Source organism: Apus apus, chromosome 1, assembly GCF_020740795.1.
Source record: "Apus apus isolate bApuApu2 chromosome 1, bApuApu2.pri.cur, whole genome shotgun sequence".
Classification (NCBI taxonomy): Eukaryota; Metazoa; Chordata; class Aves; order Apodiformes; family Apodidae; genus Apus; species Apus apus.
This window is the reverse complement of record NC_067282.1, coordinates 105,956,458-105,975,159: the sequence shown is the minus strand read 5'-3', so window position 1 is coordinate 105,975,159 and position 18,702 is coordinate 105,956,458. Positions and strand designations below refer to the sequence as shown.

General features: G+C 43.4%; 1 protein-coding gene across 11 annotated transcripts in view; it reads right to left on the bottom strand.

The window, feature by feature from the left end:
• Positions 1-11,119: 11,119 nt before the first annotated feature.
• Positions 11,120-18,702, bottom strand: part of DMD (dystrophin) — a 1,087,789-nt gene continuing 1,080,206 nt past the window's right edge. For all 11 annotated transcript variants that reach the window (XM_051641663.1, XM_051641654.1, XM_051641680.1 and 8 more), the window contains one exon: positions 11,120-13,628. In XM_051641663.1, coding sequence (XP_051497623.1) covers positions 13,617-13,628 — 12 coding nt within the window. In that variant the 3' untranslated portion in view covers positions 11,120-13,616. The remainder of the gene's footprint in view (positions 13,629-18,702) is intronic.

The following is an 18,702-nucleotide window of genomic DNA, read 5'->3' as shown; positions in this document are numbered from 1 at the left end:
TGCTACCTTGCAGCTAACAGGCTTGCCATCATTACAAGAGGAATGGCTGGGAAGGTCTTCATGCCTCCAGGTGGTAGGTCCTTCCCCCTGCTCCTGCATCACTAGAAGAAACCTCCCTGTGGTCCTCCTGGTCCTCAGGTCCTCCATCCCCTCCTGCCATGGCTGCAGTGGCTCAGCTCTGGCTCTGCCCCTGCTCAGCAGACCCTGCAGGCAGCCACAAGCTCTCACGAAGCCATCACTCCTCTGGGGGTGGAGCTGTCATGCCTTGCATCCCCAGAAGGGAATGAGGAGGCTTCTGCTTTCCCCACAGTATTCCAGAAGGCACAGCCCCATGGTTCTGGGAGATGGGAAAGGAGGGCTGGAGGGGGGTGGACACCCAGAGATCCCAAGATGAAGGAGAGGATCTGGGAAGTGAATAAGGAGCAGTGCCTGGAGTAGGTGAGACTGGGCTGGGACAAGGTGAATTAAGGATTGTTTGAAAATATGAGCCAAAACACTTGGGGTAGCTTTTGGGGATCATGTATGAATTATTAAATAAAAAGGAACAGAAACATTTTGGAAGTCTGAAAATCTCAAGATTTTTGTACAGCTGGATAACAGGTGGGACATGGAGTTACGTGTTAGTTGCCTGCTTAAGAAATAAAAAGCTGTTGTTGTTTTCTCCACTGTGATGTGTGCTCCAGCAATCCAGCCTGGCAGCAGGAGCAATAAAACCCAATTTCAGAGGACATTCCCATTACAAGCTGGAGTGAGAATGCTGAAGAACTCAAAGTGTTAGGGGCTGCCCCCCAACTCCGTCACCCCCCCTCCCCACCCCTCTCCTCACCCCTCCATGGCTTGGTGCTTCGCTGTGCTGAAACATAACAAAAAGCTGTATGAATAACCACAAATCGAGGGCTTCCAGCTGGAGTCTGCTCTGTCACTTCTTTGTGAGTGATGTTCTCCTCCCCTGTCAGTGTGGGACGTGTGTGGGTAGCAAAGGTGCCGCACAGCCCCGGGTGCCTAGTCCCACTGCCACCCCCCCGGGACGTCCCCTCCGAGCAGCAAACCACAAGTGGCTCCATGCTCAGCATGGGCTGCAAAGCCGCCCAAGGGCCTCTGGCCAACACTGGCACATCGTGAAAACCTTCACAGAAAATCAGAAGTAGTTCACAAATTATTTTCTATGCAGTCAGGAGGCTGCAGCTGTTACAAATCATCACTGGCTTGACAGTGTCCTTTTGAGCTGGAAGGCCAAGGGTTAATAAAAGTTTGATTGGATATATATATTTCTATATAACCTCTGCTGCTTCCAAACACACATATGTGTTCCCAACTGCTTTACAAACTGCTGTGCAATCACCAAAGGGTGGTAAAGGCACTGGACTGGCTGCAGAAGAAAGAAAGATTTTTTGTTTGCTTAGATGTGACTAAAGAGAACATTTCCTGTGTGCAGGCAGGTTTGATTATCACGTACAGCTGCATTTAGTGTGATCAGTCATGGATTCACACATTAGACCAGTACGACATCATACCTATGCATAATATTAAATATTTCCTGTGAGGGGGAGCTGACATGTTTTATGGCTATTTTGTTAGCTCCTGCGGTTTTAGAGCTTTTTTTTTTCCCCCCTTTTCTTTCTTTCCTTTAGATTACAGGAGAAATTTCAAGTGCCAAGAGGTTTGGTCCTTGTGTTGCTTCTTCCTGCTTTTAACAGAGCGCAGTGTACAACCTGGGGTCTTGCAGTCTGTAAGAACAACTGAAGTGAAACCCATGACACTACCAAGCACTTAAAATTAAAACGCTGCTTTGTGCTTACAGAAACGATGTGCACCAGAGCTTAGCAGGAGGCTGTGGAGTTCAGGGAAGGATGGGGAAATCGCCTGTTAATGGATGACTGCTTTGGAAAACATCAGTCAGCTGGTGCTCCTGCTTCAGCCAGGAAAGCCCCACATGAGCCTTTCATAAATTAAACTCTTTCTGACTTAATGAAGCCTCTGCTGCAAGCATGCTGGTAAGCAAGGTGCCCCCACTGCATGTGCCACTTTGGAATTATCTTCTGAAGTACCTGGAACCACATGTAAACCAAACAACCCCAACTGATGAGCTGCCCTCATGTCACTTTGTTGCCCCTGTGTTCTCCTCACCCCCCACTTATAACAGGCACTGTTGGAATTAATGGATTTGAATTCCCCTGTGCAAATCTCTGACCTGGCTGGGGGCTGGTCCTCATCCTGGCTCCAGAAATTCCCAAGGTCTCATCCACCAAGGAGCAGCCCTAGTCTGGCCATGACATCTCCTTACAGGGTGGCTGATCAGCTGGAGGCACCTAAGTGGGGGCTACCCAAAGTTATGTGTGTGCCGGCACACATGCATACCAGGTCCTCTGAGACTTCCCTTATCTTCTCTTTTCTTATATTCACACAACATGGGAGGAGAAAGGCTGCAGTGAGTAAATATACTGGGGCTGAGGAAAAAGAGCAGCCTGGGGGTAAATGTGAGGTGGCTTTGCTTTGAGACTACCCGCTCCCTTGCACTTCTGCAAATTGTGATTTGATATAACCCTTTCATCAAACCCTTCATGAGGTCTGGTAACTGCATCAATATTTCTGATAGCATCATGCACACGTTCATCCTAAGTAGGTTATCCTTCATGCTGTGCAGCTTCAAACCTGCTTGTTGCAATTTATCAGCAGGGAAGGATATTTTGGGAATGATCCCATGTCTCTTCTCCATGTCACAGGGTAATGTGCTGCACATAATGAATCCCACCCGCAGGATTTCTCAGTTTCTTCTGCAGTAACAACAAAAAATACATGGAGCTCTCTCAGGATCTTAGGGCTTTTAAAATGGCCATCTAGTTCATGGCATCCAGTACTTCCTTAAGTGCTTGTTATACCCAGACAGTCCATTACAGTGCACAGCAGAGCCATGTTGAACCAGAAGTGGGAGCTGCAGAACATCAGGACAGACATACAGACACCACTCCTCTGCACTGAGAGACCATGGCAGCCTGTGTGCTCTGGTGTCATTGGTTTTGACCTGGCAGAGGCATAGCTTGTTCACTGTGGCACTTTGTGCACACACAACAAATTGAATGAAGCTGAGCTGATCCAGTGTCATGCACTTCCTTTGGCAACACCAGTAAAGCCAAGTATAGTGGTCAGAGATGTGGATGATGCTGATGCTGCTGCCAGCTCAGGATCACTGTTCTCACAGGTCTACAGTGAAGTGAAGGGGGTGATGAGGGAAGCAAGAAGAGAAAGGAATAAGACCAGGAGCCCTAACTTCAACAGACTTCCTTTAGATGCATCTGTTAGATGCATCTATTTAGGTAGCATAATTAATTTAGGTTAAAACTCCTTTCCCAGAAAGAAGGGGCAAGTTCTCTTAATATCAGCAGTCTAAAAGGATATGAGGCTGTAGGTCTCACTGTCATCCTATATACAGTCCCACACAGACTATCCATTAAAGTGTTACAGGAGAGCGCAGAAGAGCCAAGGGCAGGTGCAAAGCTTTGTCGCTGGGATAGGGCACCAGGCACAACAAAAGAAGCAAGAGGCTTTTCTCTGATCCTCCCCTGGTCCACAGGGCCTTTTGGGATGACTCACTTCTGTGATATTCTTTTTTTAAATAACTCAAAGCTGTGCAAAGGGAATGAGGAAGGAAAAGGTGGCTTTTGAACAGCCCTGACCTGACAGATGAGAAGGCTATTCTGGTATATAGCTGCCAGAGGGGTAAGACGTGTGTGGCCCCCCTGTGTGAGTGGCACCTGCAGCCAGAACACAGCAGTAAATCACTGGCAGAAGAGAAGATGTTGGAAAGGGAGTGAAAGGCAAGATCACAACCAGCAACACCAGCAGCCAGGAAGTGGTAGGGCAATGAGTATCTTTGTTAATGTTAACCCCACCTCAACAGGCAACCTAATGCTCTTTTCCTTCCATGGGATGCTGGCAGGCTGTGCCAAGCTCAGATGTGTCTTTATGGCAGTTGAGTGCTTTGTGGCTGAAGGCAAAAGGTAAAAGGTCAAAGGATTTGTATAAATCAGATGGAAGTCAAGGCAGTTTTGCTGCAGATGCTAGGCAAGTATCAAAGTACTGGGGCCCAGCTGGAGAAAAACTCTGCCCAGGAGACCTGAGTAAATGTCCCCTTACCCATGGAAATGGAAACCTTCCATTAGGGTTCAGGGTAACCAGTGGGAAGGCCACCCGAGCACAATAGATAACAGTCTGGAAAAAATAATACCAAGTATTGCACATTGTTATGAAACAGCTGCCTGCACAATCACTGATGTGAGTTACTTCATGGCCATTTCTTTTCTGATAAAAAAGAAAAAAAAAGTCCTCTTATGGCAGGCAAAATCAAAGGTGTCTCCTGCAGCCCACTGTTAAAGGGGTCTTCCCCCAAACTACAGAATCATTACTATTACGTTTTAACAGGTAATTACTCCTGACAGTTGGTTTGAAATTATATTCAAAGTGAAACGGAGATATTGTGTTTTACCCTTTTCCCCTTACTCTGCCTTGATATTATTATCATTTGCTGCTCTGGTGCCTATAGCAACAGCCACCACCGCCCCCACTCCCTCTGAGCAAGCGCTGCTAATGCCTGATATTCAGCTGGGTGGGATTCTCACCATGGGTTTTGCCTGCCAGGGGATCACAACCTTCCTAATTCTCCCAGGGCTGAGGGGTGGGTGTAAGCAAGCAGTGAAATGAGGTGCATTTTAGTACCTCATTCCCTAAGGAAAATACTTGAAGTTTGACTGCTAGTTCCGTGATAAGCCATTTAGGTGCAGGTGCTCAGATTCTATGAGGTACAGATATCCGTAAGCACATTGGATAACAACTTTGAGTGTTTATCTCTTAAAAAAAAAAAGTAGGCCACTTCAGTGAATTGACTTCACAGGACATAAGCCACATTTTTTGTGGCCCCCTTTGAAGGCACATACCATTGGGTTGCCATTGGTAGTTGCGGTCCTTGGGGGTTATGGTTGCATGGGCCAGCCTTCATCCTCAACACAAACTTCAGCAGCAAGGTGGCAACCCCAATCTTAAAAAAACACACCCAAACCCCTCTAAAAGACCAAGAAAAAAAATAATACTTTCCTATAAGGATTTAAATAATCTTCTGTATCAGTGCATTAAAATAAAGGAGTCTCTCACTGAAGGTCTCCATCACAGAAAGGAAAATGGATTGACTCAGGGTTAGAAACATCAAGCGTAAGAAAAGTCAGAAACTCCAGTCCAAGGTGCTAAGTAATAAAGAGGAACATATATAAGACCCCAGACGTAAATGGTGCCTACATGGTCTTTTCCAAAGCATATGGAGAGCAAGAGGAGAGCCCAGTGGGAAGGGAAGAGGGGGGCCAGAGGGGGAGACCCTGCTCTGTAAGTAAAGCTATGTATTAGAAGTGGCACATAGGAAAATGTTAATGAAGCACAAAGAAATGAGGCTCAGTAGGGAAATTACTGTAGGGGAAAATAAACCCCAGTACACTAAAGGAAAGACAACATGGAACATTAAGCAAATGCACTGTGCTGGAAGGGAGCACTTCCCGGATCGGGTTTGCGACCAGCTGTGGTTCGTGTTTTTTGTTAAAGACATTGGCACAAGGGGAAAAGGGGGTAATGAAACTGCAGCCTGCACAGCCCTGCGGTGTCGGCTGCATGTTGGGGAGCTCAGGGTGGCTTCAGGCACAGGAGCAGAGTGGGAAGGAGCCATCCTTGCCATTGAGATCTGGAAGCTGGCAGGAGGTGCAGTTGGCTCTGGGGGCTAATGGCAGGGCTGGGGCATCATCCACCTCTGCTGCACTCAGGTCTGCAGTGTGTGATGAGGGTGGGAGTGGGTACAGGATGGGGACAGACAGCCTGAGTGGGGGAGGGAAGGAGCTAATGGTGAAGCTGATAAAACCAGGGCTGAGCATTGAAAGGGCTTCAGTCATCCAGCACTGCTGGGGAGGAGCTGCAGGGGACCTCAGGGAATGAGGCCAGGACATCAGAAGCAAAAACAGGTGACAGCAAGGTAGAAATTGACATACTTTTTGTCAGTAGAGGAAGAGCATCCAAAATGTTAGGGAACTTTTAAGGAATGATGAAAAAGGGGAAGCGTAGGGACCTCTACATACCCTGCTCACAGCATCTGATAAAAGGATGAAAGCTTTAAATGTCTTGAGGCTTTGCAGGATGGAAATAAGGAATTCTTGGGCTTGATGTGGGTACCTGCAATTTTAAGACTTGCAGACGCAAGAAGTCTTTTTCTTATTGTTTTATGTTATGAGTTTGCTTTATGTAGAAGAGGAAGCTAGCAAAAAACAGGCAGAATAAAATATATGCACAATCAGTCATTGAAAGGCTTAGCAGCGTTTGTGTGCCTGCAAGGTCTTGCTGAAAGAAAGCTTTGAGTTTGCCAGTAAGGTTAAAAAAAAAGGGGGGGAGGAAGGGTGAGGAAAAGATTAAAGAAGCTAAGTTGTAGGCTTGATGTTTTTATTACCTTCTGCCCAGGCTGGAAGGCCATGCCAATTCTGCCAGGTGTTTCAGAGGAGCAACAAAAGCAGGCGTTACACAGAGCCAAAGTGCTTACAGCCACTTTCCTTAGGAATCGAAATTCCTGAAGAAACTACAACATCTGCTGGATAAAATACTGCTCTGGTGCTGCAAGACACAGGCTCTTATAATTTAGAATAAAGCTGAATTAATGTTCACTGTCAAGATTTATCTATTTTGACACAATTGATTCTGGTTATTCTTTTTTTAACTGAGCAGTTTATAGGCTCAGCGCAGCAAAGGGCTCGTGTGTGCACGTGTGCATGCATAAATGTGCACACACACACAAGAGGAAGACCATGGTGTTTCATGCCTCTGTTTGCACATGTGCACATTTCTGTGTATTTAGGTGTCTAGCATTTATTCTAATATACCTAATATTTTCTCAGGACCATTAATTTCTAAGCTTGTATTTGCGGTTGGTAGGAAAAAACCCAGTCGTTTCGAGTCTTATCACCTGCAGCTGGTTGCAGCCTTTATCTAAACATTGCTGTGAGATGCAGCAGGAAATTATAATGGCAACTGCCATTAATCTTCTGTGCAAAAGAACTATCTCCTACATCAGTGTTAGAATAAAACCATTTGTCTGGTGAATGAGGCACAAGTAAAAATTACCCTGCTGCAGAAGTAAAAATCCTCTCATGATGATATTTTTTATTATATACTAGCCCTGCCATAGATCATCAGTAAGGGAATCACTAAGTAGTGCAAACCGAACAGTGAGCCTTTAACAGAACAGTTTTAATCTTACTTTGGGGACATACTACTGCTGTTCTGAAAGTTCTCTAACCTCATATTATGTCATAACACTGCCAGTGTATAAAGGCTCACCTGTGTAAATCTCCCTGTGTACTGCACTTGACTTTTATTTTCATAAAATTCTTTGGGGTTTCACTGCTCCTCTCATGTCCCTCAAATGACCAAGCGAGGCTTGGCCTGGTGATGTTCCTAGCCTGGCAAGGAGCCTTTGCCACTGCTGTGCTCCCCAGCTGGATCACACTGCCTCACAGGTCAGCTGCTCATCAGGTCATTGTCTGCTTCTGAGTCCGAGGAGAAAGAGCTTTTGTCTTGCTGAAGGTGAGAGCACCATTTTGGAGACGAGCAAGAAACTCCACCCTCCCTTGCATTTAGTGGAGTGGTGAGCAGTGAGCTGCAGTGGCTGGAAGGGCGGAGATGCTGATGGAAGCTTCATAGCAGACAGGCATGCAAAAGTGGAAAGTCCATGTGTGCTGGGAACAAACCACCTTCCTGCAGCTTTACAGAGGTCTGATTGACTTGTCCTTACCTTAATAAAACAATGTGTTCTCAAAGACCCTCATACTATTTAATATAGTTGTTAATGGTTTGAAAGATATTATACCTGCAAAATTCTAGTTTGTCTTGTTGGTTTGGGTCATCTTCAGATCCAAGTAGAGCATATGGGAAGGAAACAAATATAGGAATGCCAAGTGAATGAACATAATTTTCTGAATTCCTATTATAGAAGTACACGGATGTAACTTTTTTTTTTTTTTTTAACACTTCCTGCAGTTTTGGACATGCCAGTAGATTGGGGTGAGGATGTGGTTATTCTCAGAGATGCTAATGTGAAGAAAAAACACCCTCTTCCATGCAGCAAGGAAGAGAATAAAAGATTGTGGTTTTTTTCCTCCTCCTGTAGGTATGCGTGTGTGCATAGCAGTGTGAAGGAGAGAGAAAAAGATTTTACAAGTAGTGGGTTGCTTATGTCAGCAGAGAGGGAAAACTTGCTTGGACACAACTAGTGAAAAGCATGTTCCAGCTATTAAAGAAATGGTATATTCATTGTAATGCTAGGATAACAATAACAAAAAGAAGTCCTTACGCCTGGTAAACAATTGCTAAGTTGACTAATATGAGCCTGGGTCTGGCAAGCAGAAAGGGTTTTGGCAATAGGCTGAAACAGTAACTGCGTGTTTGTGAAGACCCACAGTTCACTTCTATAGCTACAAGATATTCTTAAATTTCATCCCTGCCTTAACCGCAAGTGCTTTTTAACCAATTTTTCAGCACTATTGAGCTACTAAATATGTGCTGCAACCATGGTCCTTAGCTGGTAAACAGTATTATCAGCTTACAGGGAATCCTGTATGGAAGAGTTATGTCTTAGTTGGTCTCAGCAGCCCCATTTTTCTTGCACAGATTTATTACACTTTCCAGTGAGTCAATATGCTTCCTCTGAGCTGAAATGCATTCCCAGTGAAATCTTTGAGTGGAGCTTGAGTCAAGAAGGGGAAGATTTATTTGGTTTCAGCCTGACTGCGCACATGTGCACATGGGCAGCTGAAATGGGTCATAGCCAGTGAATTACCCCTGGGGCCTGGGCATGCTGCTAAGCCACCGGCTTTGTGCTGGGCACCCAGCTGCTGCTCCTGCATCTTGGTGAGGAGAGGTAAAGCACGTCCTCCTGCATACTGCAGTCTCTTCTCACACAAAGCTGGTGGCTGGTTGTAATTGCCAGGCACCCTGATGTAAATGTGACAGGGTATGTAATGGCACAGTGAAGCTTCAAAGCTAAAGAATTGCAAGCAGCTATTGCTGGTTGCATAAGGTAGCCTAGGAAATGCCCATACTGCACACAGCACTCTCTAGTGCTGCATCTGCTATGTGTGTCCAGCCAAAAAAGGACATGGATGCTCTGCTGCAGGCACTGCCATGGAGTGGATTACACCTAATAGCAGCTGCAGACATTTTCTGCATCTTGCACATCTTTCTTTCCCTAGCTGAAATGTGTTTCTTCTCCCCTACCCCACCCCATGTCTGCATCCCTGATTTCTTCCACCCCATCAGTGCAGCAGAGCAGGTCTTGCTTGCCCATGCAGCGCCAGGGGTCAGCCCTGCCAGGAAGGTGGAGGGGTGCTGAGCTCCTAAATTGTATCAGTGAGCCCTGGGTTGGGCTGGGCAGCACTTGCTGGGCTGAGAAGTGGCAGGAGGGTGCTGTGGGGCAGGTGACCAGCACAGGCTGCCCTCAGCTGAATGTCTCTTCATGACAGGGAGTGTGGGAGACACGTGGCCTTAAAAGAGGAAGTTTGAGGGAGCCTCTGACCTCCCCAATACTGGTGAACTGGGCAGCAGGGCCTCGGTTTTCCCACCTATCTACCTATTGAAAAGGTAAAGACTGTGAGGTCTCTGGGTAAATGGCAGCATGTTAACCATGGTAGCCAAAATTGAAGAGAACTGATCCTGCTCTCTGCCCAGAGCAAAGGAAAAGCAATGAACAGGTAATAGCCTTGTCCTTAAAATAAGGAGAAGATTTAGCCTAAGCATACATAAAGAAAACACTCCTAAGGGTCAGTCAGAAATAGGAGATTTCATTGACAGGATGTTAAGAGCCAGAAATGACAGACTTGTGGGAGTGGGGCAATCAATGAAGATGGTAGGCAGGCTGTGGCCTTTAAGAGCTGTGCAGTACTCAGGGCAGCAGCTGTTCACATACACAGTCCCAACCCATTAGTTCTGAACAGTGTGAAGCTTGTGACAGGTGATGGACAGCCCTCCATGAGTGATCTGCAGGACCAGGGTTTGGGTTTGCCTGTTGCAAACCTAGGTTTGTGGAGGGCAGTTGGGGTATGTGCGTGTGGTTTTACTTTCCCTGTTGCATCCAGCACATTGCAGGGATGAGGCAGCATGCAACTGCTCTGCTGATGTGCTCGCACGCCCTTTCGTGATGTTCCAGTTCATTAATAAGGCCATCTGCAAGCCCTATCCATCTGGCTCATGGCCAGGCTTCAAACCCAACAGTCTCCTCATGTGCAACCTACTCCAGCATTAGTGACAGGGAGAAAGCTATCCTCCCTCTTGCTTAATTGAATTAAACAGGAGCTGTCTTGTCACCCCTGGCTGCTGTGCTTTGTGGATTGTGTCATCTTCAGCGATGTCAGCACAGCAAGTCTCACACTGATTTACAAATGCAGGAGTTAATCCAGAGTAACTCCGGACTGTCAGAGTAGATGCAGGATGCATATTTATTTCCTTAAGTGAATGAAATTAGGAAATTCCTACCTCCTCCCTCACTGTCTTACCAAAATCATACAAAAACATATGCTCCTTTTACCCCTTATTTTTCATTATGTTACTTCTACCACCAAGAGGTAGCTCAAAGACAGCATCGTGACACAACTGCATGGAGTCTGGGTATTAAAACTAGCTCGTGTTTCTTAGATATGAGACAGATTATCTCATAAGTTACTACATAAGCTTCCCAAAGCCCAAAAGGAGTGGGGTTTGTGAGCATAACACCTGAAGACAAGGAGACCATAATGTGCTGGAACAATCCACCTGATCTGAGGCTCCCTTCTGTAACAAGGCAGAAAGCATGGGGCTGGCACTCTCTGAAAAACATTGGGGAGCATAAAAACGGGAGGTTCACAATCTAAAAGGAGGGGAAAAACCCAAACCAGGGAGAGCCACTTTTCCAGCCAAATCCCAAGTGCTGCTGCTGGCGCCCTGCCCACCATGGCTGAGGCACCGAGATGTCCCTAACAGGGAGGTTCATCAATGGGCAATATGGGAAGGCCAGGACTGCCAAGAGAGATGTTCTGGGCGACTGCTAAACCTCAATAAAAAATACTGCACCTTTTATAACATAATTGCGTGCTTTATTGATATACACAGTAAAGCAGTATATAATACAATAGTAAGGCATATATTTGGTGAAATTTGATATGTTGTGGAAAATGCAGTTTAACAGAAGTTTATAAAAATAATTAGTAAATGTTACAGTGTTGGTGTTAAAACACAATATATTATGATATCCAAGTAATAAACCAGTACTGAATAACAATGAAATAACATGCCATATGGTATTTATGTATTCAATTACACTGATTATGTTTTACAGTTTAATACTTTGTCATTATAAGGAATATGAAATAAATCCCAAATTATGCTTAAAAAAGCAGCAATAAAGCTTTCAACTTTTTAAATATTTTTTGACAGACTCACTCCAAAACTAAGATCTAGAAAGTAAAACAAACAAAACAAAGCCCTGATGAAAACAACCGTGCAATCCATTTTTCCTCCATCTTTTGTTTGCTGAAGAGAAGGTTTAACATAAAGGTGGAAAATAAAGAAAAAATCCATCTCTTTCTCAGATCTCATTTAAACCTTCTGATAAAAAAGACCATGAGAAATACTGAAGGTTCGTATTACAATAAAGTGTTAGAAATGCTTTTTATTAGGAAACAAGAGCTTTTGGGGGGATTGTATCGCTTTTTTGTCAATTATTATCATTGTTGGCATTACTTAAAACAATGAGACCTGATCACACAATGGACACGTGGTGATGATGTAACATTATCTGTAGGTAATTGTCAGGAACACCACAAAACCAAAGTGAGGTAGAAATAGCATGACTAGCCATGTTCAATGTTAACTAGCATTCAAAATAAAATCTTTCTCAAGTTTAATTACACTTCATACAAGAAGAGGTAACAGATTTTTTTACTCTTGCAATATAAAGTCAGATGGTATGTTTCTACATATTCTAAGGTAAAATTAAAAGCTGGTTAAAAAAATGAAGTGGTAAAGCTCTTACTGACAGCACCTCATACTCAAACCTACCTCTCACGAGCTGCAGTCAAACTGGCTAATCTGTTTTGCTATCAGTTCCTCTCTTTCCCACACAATTGTTAATTCTGCGGGACTACTTGTAGAGAGAAATGGGGAAGGAGAAAGGACCAGGGCTTTTGTTTTGATGATAAAAATCTTGTGGAGCAGTGTGGCTACCTTCACCTGATCACCATACGCGCGCAAGAACAGCAGTAACTTTTCAACAGCCTTTCCCAAAGGTAGCTTGCAGTTAGACCTTCTTGGGACTAGCTACTGTAGCAGGCTGAGACACACATGGAAAGCTCTGGTTTTATTTTCCAGAGGACCAAGGAGCTTTGTGCTCATTAAGAGCACTGGGAGCTGGGCAAGCAAAGACGCTCTGTGAGTAACCTACTTGTGCTGCAGGTCAGAAGCTGATCCCACAGAGGCTCAGGAGGAAACTTCTCCCTTTCTTCTCCCCTCTGCAGCAAAGGTGATGCGAGTGGTGGCAGTGGCTGGGGGAGAGCTGTACCCAGCTCCTGCTGAAGCCCTGGCTGCCGGCCACGGCCAGCGGGGTACCGGACAGGTATAGGTCCAACGGTTGAATATAGTAAGGCAATTTCTTTGTTCCTTTACTAATAGCATTTAGGAATTTAGTCACCAGAGGAAACACCGGTGCATAAGATGGTCACTAAACTATCTCTTTTCCCTCTTTCTTATGTTCTGTTTTTATTTTTTTTTTTTCCCCATGAATTTTTTGCAGGCTGTCATGAAATGTGCTCTTTCATTTAATTATTGCAAACTAGTGTGTGATTCATGTGATTCTTAATTTTATCGGAAACAGGTGACATAACTACTTTCATTGGAAGTTCAGATTTTTTTTCTAAGCCAGCCCTACTCAGACAAAACCAATGAGATACGTAAGTTGGCTGTTTTGGTGTCACTGCAGGAAATACTTGTCTTTCTTTTTGATAGGCAAGGAAAAGAACACAAAACATGAATCTCTCTGATGCAGTTACAGAGCTGAAATGATACTAAACAAATGCACTGCCTCAGAATTTTTTTTTTGTTTTTTTTTTTTTAAGGGGGTTTCTAGAAACAATTATTTTTATAAAGCACACTTTAGTTTACAATCTTTCATTATAACTGTTATAAATTTTTTTTTTAAACAACCCGAAATGCGTTCCATATAAAGAAATGGCAAGTTATTTAGCTATCAAGATTTTACATGTAGTTTTCTTATAATTTTTGTACAATTGCATAGACGTGTAAAACCTGCCATTGTTAACAAAACATTAACAGACTTAGGAAACTACTGAAATCTACAGTATAGTACCACTACCCTTCACAAAAATATAGATTTTTTTGTTTCTTGTAAACTCTTACAGTCTAATCCTCTTTGTAGTATGAATATTATAAAAACCATGCGGGACGCCTGAAGTTGTAAAACACATCTGGCTATTCTAACACCTTGTCGTCGGTCATCACTGTCACTAAGGTTTCCATTGCTCTTCCCAAGTCGTCTGCCATGTGGAAAAGGCTCCCTACATTGTGGCCTGAAAAAGAAAGTCAAAGAAGAGGAGATTAAATGAAGAAGACAAGCCAGCAGCTTGGAAGGAACATTTAATAGAAAGGGCTGAGCATAGATCCGTCACCCTCCATGTACTGCTTGACACCATCCCCAGTGGAGTGAGTACTCTTTCCAAAAGTCTCCTGGATGAACATAACAATACGTCGTCATTAGCAGAAGTTGCCAGTTTTGCAGAACACTTCACAGCAATACTGGCTTGCACGGCTATGGTAAACTATGTTGACAAGAAGCCAGCACGCCTGTGTTCCACAACAACCCCCTGTAGCAATGAAGCTGCATCATTACGAGTGTTCACCAAAAGCAACGATTAAATCCATTGACATCACAGAAAAGTTTCCAACTTGCGCTGCAAGTGTTTGACCATTCAATGTTCTATCAAGGAGAAAAACAGAAACAAACAGATCAGCAGTAATTAACTAAATCATTAAGCCCAAGTGGCCCCAGCAGGATACCTGCATGGATAGCTAAAATGAGGACCTGAATGGCTGCAGTTTATTCAATCATTTATAAAATATCCTTTGCTTTTCAGACATCAGTCTAACAGAATCCAAGATGCCACAATCACCAACTAACTACCACACAGTGGTTCATTTGTACACTTCTCCTCACCAGTAACCACTGTGAAGTCCAAAGATGGTATAACCACAACACGCGTAACGCCTGCATGCAAGTGATCAATAAATGCAGAGTACAGTTTTGGAGACAAAATCTGTAAGTTCTCACTCTTATTTTACCACCATTGTAAATGGAAAGGAAAGGTAGCAATGCTGATCAGCAGTAATAAATGCCTTGAACACAAGTAGAGACTAAGCAGACTTGAAGGCAGGAATATTAAATTGCTGAATGTTGCCACTTTAGGCCCTTGGCATACCCTGCCTGGTCTGCAGCTGCTGTGAAGAGTAAGGGTCTCCTGCAAATCCTGTGTCAGATTTGCAGACCTCTGTGACTGTCTCCAATACCCTCTGGCATCTCAAAGGACAGAGACATCATGGTTTAAACAGCTGAATCCCATCTGGAGTCTCTCTCCAGAAAAAAATATGACTGAAGAGGGACTATGACAGAGATCTAGGCACCCTACAAGATGAGCATCCAAATGAGGACTAGTTGTTCAAGATTTCTTGCAAGGACAAGGAAGAATGAGCAGACAGAAGGTCTTCAAACAAGCAGAAGGAAATGATACTCTGCACAGTACATAATTGTATTACTGAAATCATCACCACAGACTGGTGTTAAGTCCAAATGACTTAAAGAGTTAGAAAATAATCCCTGAAGAAACATTTATTTAAATGCGAAGAAGTGCATGTGACCTCTAACTCATGAAGTTCCCAAGCTGCAGAGTACCAGGAAGAAGCACCCAAAGGAAGGAAGGACATTATCAGGGTATTCAGGATACACCTTTCATGCAGTCCCCACCTGTAATGTGCCTGACTGTTACTATTGCCCACCTACATGATGGGTCTTCTGACACAACTGCCTTCCCCAAAACCAGGAATGAACATTCCCTGTGTGGCAAATCAAACCCACTGTCCTCTTCCAAATGTTCAAATATTATGGTAGTCATGCACTGTTGACATTTCTACAGCACACAAGAGCTTGGGGTGGTGTCAGTTAATATTTATCAGCCTTTATGGAATAGAAGAAAATGATCTGAGAAATACCCAGAAAAGTTTGTTTCTTCTGAAGAACTACTACCACCTTTTACATTCAGTTAGGTTTTTGAAGTTTTGCTTTGGCTTTTTTGAATGTAGCATTCATGACACAAAACTATGCCATATCTAAATGGTAACAACTCAACAAGCTGCCCATTCGATAGCGAGCTGTCCTGTGTGTGGCACAGTTTGCCAGGTATCAATATAAAGAAATACTTGGTTTTAATCCTGTGACATTTTGCTAATTGCAGCAATGCACAGAGAAACATGCACCAAACAGCAGTTTCATCCACAAATCATTCATGTACAGCCATCCTATTCACTGTAAATAAAATCTTGTAATTTGCTCAACAGCACATCAAGTAGCAGAGTACAAAAAAATCCCACCAAGTTTTGGTCAAAACATAGTTTATTTTAAAGTAAATGTATACTACCACATTGATTTTAGATGTAAGGGATAACCTCTTACTGGCACCATGCAGGCTTGGATTTGCCAGACTGAGATCAATCCAGCGAACTACACCACAGAAAGTGAACATTTGAGGAAGTCATATGAAAGCAAGAATGTATTTTCAGTAGGAGATGCTTACACAAAAGTAACTACCACTGATTTACCCTACTTACCCAAACTCTGACTTGCTCAGGTACATTTGTAGCATGAGTTACCAAGGCTTTATCAGAATAACCCTGGTCTAAGTGAAGCAACCTGCAGCACCCCCCCAGACATCCCGACCCTGCAAACTACTTTCAAGTAATGTGTAGGCTTCAAATACTCCTTTTCTTCCTGTCAACCTACAGACATGAGACAGGACTGTGATGAGAGTCATAATTGAGCAGCCAGGTGTGAGAGGCACTGCTGCCTGTGGGATCACGGTGCCTCGTTCAGATTTGCTGAGACCTGTTGTTTCTAGAAACAACAATGGGACTGCACGGCTCTCTGGGGACTCCAGCACCACTCAGTACCAGCTTGGGATGAGTGATCACCCTTCCGTGGATTTAGAGCTACCAAAACTGCTAAACACATCTCAAGAAAGAATCAGTATTTGTTAATACTACTGGTTCTGACAGACAGAGAGCTGCAAAGGTAACCAAGGCAAGTTTATAGAAAGACTCCAGGTCCAGAAAGTATAACATCAATCAAAATTAAAACAAAAAGTCTTTCAGAAGTATGCCACAGTAGGCATAAACTTGTTAAAACTGTTGAAGCAACTAAAACACAGAGCAAGAAGACCTTGTGCATTTACAATTACAGGAATGTCTGCTAGTCTTTTTTTTCTTCTTTCTGTTAATTGCTGCCATATTTTTGGAATAACCATGCTTTGAATCCAATCTCCCTCCACAAAAGCTGCACAGAGGCAGGATGGGGTGATTAAGGAGATATGACTCCCCCTCCCTCAAACCATCTATGCTAGTTCTCTAGCACAGGTCTTAATTTCCTCTGCAGAAAAGCTAAACAATCCTGTGCGTCCTCCTGAGCCATTGGAGTTTACAGCTCAGAGCGTAACTGTAAACCACTGCTGGCTGCAGTTCATGTTAATAGCTGGACTGTAAAGTGCAACAGCTTGGGATCCACAGTCTCTGGGACAGTCCCAGGACAGGAGGATGGGCCGGAATAATGGGCAATATAGCTATGCTCCAACCACTCAACTGGCAAACCCTCAGCTGGGTATCACTGCACCCCCAGAAGGTTTTTGTGCCTCTCTTGCAGACAAGAGTAACAGCTAGGTCAATCAAGACTGCAAACAGCTGAGAACAACATATGCAATAATTTCCAATGAATGCACCCTTTTCTATAATTCCTGTTACCTAAATAAGAGCTAAAATTCACTTACTTGTTTATATACAGCTCTGATGCTTCTATTGAATATTGCTTATTTGTCCTCTCTAAGACTGAAACGTGGGACATTAACATTTTTTATTAAGAAGCAAATGAGAAAAATACTGTCCTAGAAGTACTTAGAAAAATATTTATCATAGCTTTCCACTCATCATTATTCATATTTTAAAGTAATCCCACCAAAAGGCTTTAATTCCCTTTATTTTTTTTTTTTTAATTAAAGCTGAAAAAGTTTTCTCCATGCTTGAGGTATGGAATGGTTGAAATATGCTACCATGTAAGAAAAAACATAGTACTCACTTTGAAATGCAGCAATAAAGCTCAAAATGGACATGGACAGTATTAACTTATAAAATGAAGAGGATATGAACACAGGTGCATTTGCTTTGAAAGCAGAAGACACCTATTTCTGCAGACACTAACTACAACACAGAATGGTGTGTTTCATATCTGCTGAATTTGCTTTAGAGGCTCTATTAGAATTAAGGCCGTTGGGTGAATATCAATCTTACACTACAGCTTGTCAGAGAAATAAACATGGAGCATTCAGACTCAAAAGAGTCTGAGAGAGAAAGTAAATTTAGAAACCCAAACACAAAGCAGTGCCTTTTTTAGCAGTGCAGATTTCTAACCCATCCCTGACAGAATTAAAATCCTTCCTGTTGGTGGCTTGGATTTTGATAACCTTGTTCATATCGAGTAATGCTATGAAATCCATTGGATTACACAGAAAGACAATACCTAATATGGGATCAAAACCTGGCTGAGTGGGTTTAAAACCACATAATCTGCCTTTGTTCAAATGGATTCACACATAAAGCAAAAGCTGTTCTATACCTTAGCTCATACACTTCATAAACAGGTGGAGAATTGCATTTTATATTCAGCTCTGCAAGTTACCAAGCCCCATCTGGAACCACCAGTGAGCACAAATGCAACAGGAGAGTGGCCAGCAATTCATGGAAGAAGTCAACTTTTTTAGGGTTAAGCTGCTGGAATCCGATCATGTAGGACATGCCCATTTTTAAAATTATTATTATTTTTTTTAATATTAATTGTATCCAATGTGCCCTCAGTAGCAGAAGCTTTTTCTGAATAATGTGCATAAATATAAGTGAGAATAGCAGAAATCCAACCACCTTTTTTTCTGATTTGGAGAACAATTCTCAGAGTGTATGGGCCAACAGCATGCAGGGTTGAATATAAAATAATTTCCATAAAATTTCTGGATTGGTACAGTCTGATGATGGCATCCCAAGCACCCTTTTTTGATCCACATGAGACGATCTGCCATGTAACCTGCCCTGCAGGTCTTACTCCTCAAAGTACCTGGACCTGTGCCAGCTCCTACAGAGAACGCAGAGAACAACTGTATTACAAGGCACCACACTTGAACAAACCCTGGCTTACCCAGGGCAGTGACTAGCGCTTCACAAAAGCTCTGCTAAAAACCCCAGCACAGAGTGTTTCCATGAGTCACCCTCCCTGCACCAGCAGAAGTTTGCAAAAAGGGTTACTCTTTGATTCCTGCCTCATCCACACCGAGTATCAGC